The sequence below is a fragment of the Cyphomyrmex costatus genome, unplaced genomic scaffold (assembly GCF_001594065.2).
Source record: "Cyphomyrmex costatus isolate MS0001 unplaced genomic scaffold, Ccosl1.0 scaffold395, whole genome shotgun sequence".
Taxonomy (NCBI): domain Eukaryota; kingdom Metazoa; phylum Arthropoda; class Insecta; order Hymenoptera; family Formicidae; genus Cyphomyrmex; species Cyphomyrmex costatus.
Window position 1 is genome coordinate 17576 of NW_017278152.1, and position 10084 is coordinate 27659.

Here is a 10084-nt window from a genome sequence, read left to right on the forward strand (position 1 = left end):
GTCATAAAGTAATAATGAAAAGAAGTATGGAAATTCCATGATGTTCACCGTGTGCGACTTGCGAATCAAATAAAAATCAGAAACCGTTCGAAAAGTTCAACACTAGATATACGTAGGGGAGATCGAGGATCTATGGGTCACGGGGTACCGTGGGTCATTGACTGTTTAAAAAAATCCAGAATATTTAGATTAATACAATTAGTATCATATGATTGTTATTTAGTTGCCCATATACTATGCATCTAGATAGCAGTGATCCACTTCCATTATCTTTCCGTACACATCCTGTTAAAAAATCTCGTGGTGCGAAAGTGATTATTTTACCTCTCAAAATTTCTTATACGTTGCTTCTACAAAGTATAATATACTTATTATGAGTTGCATACGTGATTCTACATCTTTCCGCATTTTCTCTGCAGTGCAGGTAATCATTTATTGTTTAATTCGATATTTTTTATATTTCACCATCTTTTATATTAGACACATCGGGACACCATGGGTCACATACTAATAGGCGTTTAGAACAATTTGCGTAGCTGCAGAATATTTTACTGTTTGAATTTTTGTGACTCATGATGCCCTGGTCTCTCCTACATATATAGGTCTGTTTCTTTTTTATTTTTATACTAGACTGCGTTAGAATTTCTTTCTCTCTTTTGCTAAATATCAAACATATTTATCAATGTCATTTTAAGTCTAAAAAATATGTACTTTTTTAGCCACAGAGAAGATACCTTAGATCTGTTCACGTTGCTTGAAATTCTAAAAAAATTTTTGCACTAAAAATGAGATAAATATATATTCTGACATTGAAGAGATAAGGAACAAAAATGTGGAGTGCAAAAAGTGTAAACAATGCACGAATAGATTTATTGGTCCGAAAAAACTTCAAGAGTGATTTGATTTTTTTTTACTGTGGAATTTGAGCGAACAATGTAACCATTGTTATTCGAATGATACATATCTCAAAATCAAATAAATCTGTAAAGAAAACGGGTACTATGAGCACTATTAATGCTTGATATTCCCTACTGTCAAGAATAGAAAAGTCATGAAAATTGATTTGATAACAAGAACATATTTTTAAATTTACATGTTTACTTCGCATTACGATATCTCTGTTCATAAAGCGCGAAAGGGCAAATTAAAAATATTAAGTTATTTATTGAGACTATCAATTGAGACTAGTTTGAACTGAATTGGTTTAGCCGTTGCTGAAATATAAAAATGTTAAAACCACTTATCTCGGCAGTTTGTGTGTAAATACATATAACTGATTATTATTAATTATATCTCACTGTTATTCTACGTTAATTTTGTTATACGTGAATTAGCGCGAGACACAATGTCTCGCTATGTCTTATGATGCTTAGATTTTAATGCTTATAGTAACATATATATTTCAAAAATAAATTTGTATTAAATATTTAGTCTTATAACTAGGATATCACGGCGATTTAAATATAAGCTTTATGGTACATTATAAAAATTCAAAAGTTTCAAAAACAGTAAATATATTTTAAATATATAATATTTTCGAAAAATTTACTGCGAAATTATAAAGTGTGTTTAAAACAAAAAGAATTTATTAAAAATATTTTTGCACACATCTATCATTTTTATACAATAAAAATATTTGTAAAAAAAATACGTATCCCTTGTTTTGATTCATTAAAATGAATAGGAGGAGCCATTTACGCGCCTCTGTTCTGTTTTTTTTTTTTTTTAATATTTGCTCAATTTGATAAATATTAACTTTCTCTAAATCTTAGAGACCTTTCTCTTTAATATTTCATATATACATATACAAGTACACGAACGAACAACTCAGTGACGTTTGATTTCTCCAAATTGAGTTGTTCGTCAAAAACCGATAAAAAATATAAACATATGCATATGACATTTTCGAGCAGGTTTAGATAACAATATCTTTAGATACAAATGTAAAGTAGGAATCTGCGGATGTATTTTTGGATGATTGTGCTTGCGTGATATTTAAACGACTCACCGAGTAGGAATTGATTTCGTCATACATGATTACCCATTGGCGGGTGTCACGATGGCCCCCGAAAGACAAACACGTGGAGTACGGAATCATCGTGGCAAGAAGGAGAGAGGAGGGGCGAAAAGGGGGAAAAGGATGGGAGAAAGAGAGAGAGAGAGAGAGAGAGGGTAAGGACTGCTTTCACCGCTGTTACTGCGGTGATGATAAGCGTCGATGGTCGGGATCGTAACGTTGAACTTTTCTGGTGATCTCTCTAGCAACGACGACAGGGACGATGACAGCAACAGTAGCGATAGTGGCGGCGTCAACAAAGACGACAACGACGATGCTGATGACGACGACAACGGTAACAATGTCTACCATGAACGGCGCTCGCACCGGACTAGGGAGAAGAATTTATGAAAGAAAACAACGATGGGACGCGACACCGGCGACAGCGGGCGGCCACGAGACCTCAACGCAACCAGAAAATCGCGACCCCTCATTGGCCGTAGCGCGTACAATTGTTACACGGCCGCTTGATGGTCGACGCGCGCAAACGCATTCTGAAGATCAATGAGAGTTGATGCCGAAGACCCGCGGCGAATATGGCGTGGCGCGTCCGGAATATTTGAACAAAGGGGAATGAACGGAAGTGAAATGCATTGTCGTTTGCTAATTACACGTCGATTGGCACGGAAAACCGAATTTGTTAATTCTAACAAAAAATATAAAATTTTTCAGAGTAATATACAATTATGTAGTAGTAATATAAATTATACGTTTTTATTTTATTTAAAAAACAGCATTTGGAAATATGTATTTGATATATTTTTATATATATAATTATTTAGCAAAATTTTAATAATAAAAAATTTCGAAGGCTCTACTTTTTGGTAGGCTCTGTATAATAAACGATAATAGATGTAAATGATTGTACTTTGCACTGTATCTGAATGAATATACATATATTAAAATATGTAATATGAATTTAAAAATTAAAATTTAATATAATATTAATAATATATGTATCACGCTGTAATATATTTATAACTTTTTTTAACTATGTATACGTTATGTATACTGCAGCTGTACAGAGCAATGGCCATGTTCAACAGCAGTCAGCGCTTTGCACTGATTGGATTATACTTTTAGATCTAGAGGAATAATATTATCTCAACGAGGAAAACTTCTAACAATTGGAAAATATATTGTTGAATGCAATCATGTTGGCGAATTAACAATTACACAAACAGATCTATTCGATCGAAGCTATACATATAAAAGAAACAATTGTAAATTTCAAGTAAATAAATGGCGTTAATGACGCTCCTCTCTTCTATATATAATATAGTACAAATATTATTGCTAATCACATAAATAATTATTTTTGATCAATGTAAAATATTCATGCACTTATTATTTATGTATAAACAATTTTATATGTATTCTAATATAATTATTTCAGACGTTTAGCTCATTTGTAAAAAGTGATATATCTAAAACTGTATCTATATATACTATCTGAATATCTGAATATTTTATGAATTGTTTTATATCAATTAATATAATTATATATGTTATATCAGGAAACGAAATTATAACAAGGACAAAAATATCAAGGAACAAAAGTAAAGAAGACAATATTAAGCTACAAACTGATAGCGAGGATTCCTTATTTTAAAAATATATCTCTGTATCGTTCGATCATATCTTCATTTTTACCAGCGCTGCTAAAAATGAAGACATTGAACAGAGAAATATTCAAAGAGAATTTCACAATATCATGCTACAAATACCAATTTTTGTAGCTCGATATTGTGAAAGTCTCTTTGAATATATCTTTCTATCGTTCAATGTCTTTGATAGCAAAAATAACAGTATCAAAGAAAAAAGTGATAGCAAGTATCTCGATAGGACAGGGCCTATTACTTCTCGTAAGGTTTCCCTAAAAATGGATTTTTCCCAGAATTATAGTTAGTCTAAAAAAATGTCCAATTCCCAAAACCTAAAGAATCCATACATATATCTACTGATTGAATCACAAAGAGCGGCAAGCCACTCGACGCCTCATCGGTAAAATACAGTATAAAAAATTTTGTAATATCCTTTTCCACACATAGGCACTTCTAAAGGAAAAACCCTACAAATTGTTATTTGTAGTGTTAAAAATTGGTGTTTGTATTGTTACAGTTTCGTAAATTCCATCTGTAAATCTTCCATTAACTCGCAAGCCTCCTGTTAAAATAACCGTCGAGTTGAGTTATATGGTAGAGGGGCCAAAAAAAAGAAATGTCACTGAATACGTGTAATTAGTGTCGTCAAATTATGTGAAAGGTGATGTTAAAAATAGAGACATTGAACGATACAGCGATACTTTTAGAGAGCAAATTTCACAGGAAAAGATGAGTTGAAATATGAGAAGTACCATGATTGGAGTTTAATATCAAAGAGGAGTATTAAGATTAGCATCAAGAAGACGAAATCTCCGGTAATAAGGAAAATAAGAAAAAAAGGATATGGATATTATGAAAAAGTTGATAGAATTGGAGAAAAAAGAAAATATATGCAACAAAAGGAAGATGAAGATAAAGAGAAAAGAGATGGAGGAGGATACAAACACGTTTATAACTTTTCTTCGCTATCTTTTTGTTATTTGATAGGGAAAGAAAGGATTCATCATAATATTTGGATATAATTCGAAGTAGAGGCACACACAACATGTGACTAAAATTTATTTTTACGATTAAAATTTCTAATATATGTAAATATCTGTTATATATGTATATAGTCATAATATCTGAAGTTAATCAAACATCATTATCTATTCCATACATAACAATATATGACATAGTCTAGCGTTTAACTTATTTTAGTCAATTTTTTTATTAATATTCACGTATATTATGTTAAAATTAAATTATGTATTAAGTATGTTCATATAAGCTATAAGTAGCAAGTAGACATTTATCGACAATTGACGTCAAATATCATACATAAATGCCATTTTGACGTCAGAATAACAACAAATGACGTTAGCTTGCTAATTGGGAACAATTGTATTGTGTAAATTATAGTGAATTCGATTGGGTGCACTCAGTGAACATTGGTGAATATTAAAGCCGTCATACAAGTGACGTAAAAATATGTTTAATATAAATTATAAATATATAAAAACGGATTAAAACAAAAAAACTGTTAAGTAAAATTTATATTCTACAATTCAAAATTGGAAAAGTTTTTTTCAAAATAATAAATTGATCAAATAATTGTTTCATACAATCCTAAAAGCGATACTATTGATTATACATATTATATAATTATATTGTATTTTTTTTTTGTATTTGGTTGCAAAATACAGATCTATAGTTCACACTTATTCCGGGTGGTGTCTCTATTCTCGCTGACTGATGGGATTTCGGTCTCGGACTCCTGGGTTCCGGACATCCCCACTTTTCCCCAAGCAACACGGACGCAGAGCAACGAAAAGCGAGACAAGAGAATGCGGCATCATATCAAAAGAACTTTCTCAATGTCTCGCTTGCTCCGCGTTGCTCGGGAGAAAGCAGGGAAAAGTGGAGGGGCTGAGACGCCGTGCTGTCGAGGCCGAAAGATGCGAACGATTTTCCCCTCCACTCGCTCTCGCCTTCATCAAAAGCGAGTGGAGAGGGAAAATTTCTGTTGTTGGAACCGAAATCCATGGTGAAGGTACCTTCACTATGCTGAAATCCCAACACTGAAGCGTCGTTGTGTGCTGTGTATCGAAGCGTCACACACTGTCTTACTTAACCTAACCCTAACCTACGAAAGGATTCACTAAAAGACGGTGGAGGAGAAAATTCAGTGATAGGAATAGGAAAATTGTGAATATAAACTAATATATTTGTATGTGTCCTTTCACATCAAAAAGTTAAACATTTTTCTTAATAATTGTAATTATGTATTAATATCATATATTACGTATTAGTGTATTATTTTACGGTATAAAACAATTTTATTACTGTAAACACGATGGGAGGCGGAGACTTGGTAAGTGTATGTGTTATAATTAAGATCATAAAATGATACAAAGTGTGAGACATAAGGTGTTTTCCAATATATTTTTGCAGAATTTGAGAAAGTCATGGCATCCGTGTACTATGAAGAACATCGAGAAAGTAAGGAAGGCAGAGCAGCAAAATGATCAAGAGAATAAGCGAATAGCAGAATTGAAAAAGGAAATCGAAATGGAGAAAGATTTGGAAGACATAAAGAAATATGCTATAGAGCAAGGTGTAATAGAGAAAAAGGATGATACGAAATTAGACTGGATGTATAAGGGACCAAATCAAGCGGTTAATAGAGAGGAGTATTTGTTAGGAAGACCAGTTGACAAGGCTTTTGAGCAAATGCAGCAGGCAGAAAAAGATTCAGAGATGAATAGAATGCCAAAAAATCATGTTGAATATGGTAAGCTTGTATATATATATACAGTAGGATGTAATTTATGTTGCAAAAGGAAACTTTTTTTACACGAAGTTCCATTTTAAAACAAGTTGATTTGGGAGAAAAAGGATAGAAATTTTCGAGAGTTTCGCTACTTTAGCTATCACTCAGGAATGGTTTCATTTCTACGTTTTCTTTACATATTTTTATTTCTTAGAGAAACTAAAAGTAATTATTATAATAACGCCAGACTTAAGGAAAAATTGTTACATCGAAATAAAATTAATAAAATTTGTATTCGCATTTGATTTAGTTTGGAATTAATTTCGTAATTAAATTATTGAAAAATTTACTTTCTTTAAAATTTTAATAAATTTTCAGTAATATCTCTGAAATATTTTAAAACGTGGAATAATTTTAGCGAAATTTTTTCACCAGTTAGTTTAAAGAACATGGTCACCATAGTACTACATATTAAATTTGTTAACTTATGTTGTCAGGGTCATAATCCTGTGACCTTCAACATTTTAGTCGTCGCTTATTATTTGTTAAAAAATTATTAACAAAAAATATAAGAAAATAACATCTCATTTCCACTACATGTAATTTAGAACTACTCTTGTTCATGTTCATGCGAAGCAAGAAGCCTGTTTTTTTTTTGTGATAAACTTGGACGGTTCATTATTCTTTTTCTCTTTATATTAGAGAAAAAAAAACTGTACAAAAAATTTTGTTAAAAAGAACAGAGAGAGAGAGAGAGAGAGGAGAGAGAGACCGACCTAAGGTTTACAAATTAAGTTATAAAATTCGCCATTTTTTATTCCGTGTATTGATTTTTGCGAGATTTTTTGTTATAAAATTTGGCTTCTTAAATATTGAGATATTTTCTGCGTATATGCATGCATATTTGTATATATAATACATATATATATGTATATATATATATGTATATATATATATGTATATATATATATATATAATAGAGACGTTATATTTTATATAAATATATAATGTAAATTTGGTATATCTTTTATTTATTAGAATGCATTCCACCATCATTGCGATTTTTCTCTGGTAGCGAACAAGTTGATTTGGCTAGAAAGATACAAGAAGATCCTTTATACGCTATAAAGAAAAAAGAAATGGAAACTAGGAATCAACTTTTGAAAAATCCTGTTAAATTAAAGCAACTCAAGGAATTGGTAAGTAGATGTTAATATATTTACTTCCTTGTATTTTATTTATTTACAACGAGTATATATTTATAATTATGTATATATAATTTATAGCTCGATCAACAATCATCCAAAGATAAAAGTGAAAAGAAGAAAAAGAAGAAGTTAAAGGAGAGGGATAGTAGCGAGGATGAAGCTAAGTTGGATATTTTATTAGCCACTAAGTATAAACAATTGAAAGACGATATCAGTGAAAAGGATTTGCTAAAATCCATGAAGAAAATGAAACATAAACGAGTGAAAAAGTCAAAGAAACATCGTGATTCTGACAGCGAAGAAACAGATAGTAATGATGACATTTATGTTAAAGAAAAACGACACAAACGAAGAAAACAAAAGAAAAATAGAAGTGATAGTGATAACAGTACTGATAGTGATAATAGCAAAAACATCACTAAATGTGAAACAGAAAATAAAGAATATAATAGGAAATATTTGAGAAACGATACAAAATTAGATGATATCAAGAAACAAGATAGGAAAAGAAAATTGAGTGAAGATAGAAATTCAAAGTATGAAAGAAGCCAAAAGTATAGAGAAGATAAGAACGAGAAACGGCAATATGATAGTAAACAAAGAGATTACTCAAGAAATAAATACAATGATAGAAGAAGATATTCAGTGGAGAAAGAAACAACAGTGAGTGAGAAAGCTTTTAATTTTTAATTATGCGATTAAATTTTATAAATAAGCTACATAAGATATAATTTAAAACCTCGTATCAAAGTATGTTCTTTTTTAAGAAAAGAAGAAATTGATTTTTTAATATATATTTGATAAAAATTAAAAATTTAATTTAGAACAAAAAAATTTTTATTAAAATATTTGATTTTACAGACATTTAATAGCGGAAGGACATCAGCCATTAAATCTACCTCAAATACCGATCACATTAAATTTAAGGATAGAAAAGAAGATAAATATAGGTTGAAAGCAAGATCAAGTCTTACTGAAGAGGAAAAGGAACAACGGCGAAAAGAGATGATGGCAAACGCAGTGTGGCGTGATAAAGAAAGAGAGAAAAACGTGAAAATGTATCGTGAACAAGAGAAGAAGGAAGAGCAAAATATTACATTAAATAACAAGGATTTTATCAGGTATACATTAACATTAAATATATTTTGCGTGTAATAAATATATTTCAAATATACATTTTTGTATATATTTTTTCAAATGAATTAAAAATTCATTGCTTGTTGTAGAAAACAATTGGTTGTCGCAACAGAAGTGGGTACCGTCGCGTCTAGAATCAAGGCTAACATTAACAATATACAACGTTCCGGACGAGCAATGGATACAAATTTCGCTAAAAGATGATTTTTATCTTCAATTATATATATACTTTGTACAATTACATAGTGTAATAAGAAGTCTTTATGTAAAAATTTGACATAAATGTAAAAATATTTATATTTAATTAAAACAATATTATATCATTATTACATTATATCTACGTTATTATTATTATATATCTGAGGGAATAGGAACTTTGCATTAAATCTTCGCCGGAATATTATATTATTGCTTTATACGAACATGATAATACATAAATATATTATACATATAACAAGATATATTACACGCATATACAATATTTTTTTTTACTAACATTAACCCCTTCAGACCTAAATTAAATTAAAGCAATTAAAGTAAAAAAAACTAGTTTAAAAAAATTTTATTTTTTTTCAATTCAATATAAAAAAACACAATAAGTAATTCATACTAAACAATTAATTATTTTCGAAATTAAATAGTTTTTTCAGTATACATATATATATAAAAGTAATTTCAATGAAAAATGATTCCAAATTTGGTGTACATTATAATGTGTACTGGATCTGAAGGGGTTAAATAATAATCTCTCAAGTCTAGTTTTGATAATATCTGACTTGTCTTGTTACGTAATTTTACACATTTCTCGGGGAGATTCAAGGACATCACTGGGATCCACAATAGTTGTCACGCAGCCACCAGTAAGGACATTGTTGACTATAGCTCTAGCAAGATATCCTGCGGTCATTGAATAGTGCGCGGAAAAGAATGATAATTTGTCATCGACATTCGATAAATTGTGATCCTACGAATATACAACATGTAAACGTTTTTGAGAATATTATCTTTACAATATCATGTGCATTACCTTGCAATACATGATAAAACTATCTTCCACAAGCTGATTAAGATCTAGTTGTTTTTGGAAACTTAATTCTGGATTTCGAAGTAGAATAGTTGATATAATACTTAAGAGCTGTAATCATACAATTAAAATAAGCTATTATTTCCCTTTGTAACTATATAATGTAAATTTGGCAATAACTAGATCTTTCAATGTTTTTATATATCATGCATACTTAATTCAATGTTTTATATACACGTGAATACTATGATGTTGCTTAATTGTGCTATATTATATTTTTAATATGTTTTATATATATATATA

At 30.1% G+C, this 10084-nt stretch overlaps 2 protein-coding genes across 4 annotated transcripts in view; one reads left to right on the forward strand and one right to left on the reverse strand.

Moving 5' to 3' along the window:
• Window positions 1-5922: 5922 nt before the first annotated feature.
• On the forward strand, window positions 5923-9065 carry LOC108776916 (CWC25 spliceosome associated protein homolog). The gene is made up of 6 exons (XM_018543664.1): window positions 5923-6013; window positions 6094-6433; window positions 7451-7611; window positions 7699-8283; window positions 8482-8741; window positions 8847-9065. The coding sequence occupies exons 1-6, from the start codon at window positions 5996-5998 to the stop codon at window positions 8959-8961; spliced, it is 1479 nt and encodes a 492-aa protein (XP_018399166.1). The 5' UTR covers window positions 5923-5995; the 3' UTR covers window positions 8962-9065.
• A 359-nt stretch (window positions 9066-9424) lies between these two features.
• LOC108776909 (probable phosphorylase b kinase regulatory subunit beta) overlaps window positions 9425-10084 on the reverse strand; it is a 6355-nt gene continuing 5695 nt past the window's right edge. For all 3 annotated transcript variants that reach the window (XM_018543653.1, XM_018543651.1, XM_018543654.1), the window contains 2 exons: window positions 9785-9892; window positions 9425-9721 (listed from right to left, as the gene is read on the reverse strand). In XM_018543653.1, the coding sequence (XP_018399155.1) occupies window positions 9542-9721; window positions 9785-9892 (288 nt within the window). In that variant the 3' untranslated portion in view covers window positions 9425-9541. The remainder of the gene's footprint in view (window positions 9722-9784; window positions 9893-10084) is intronic.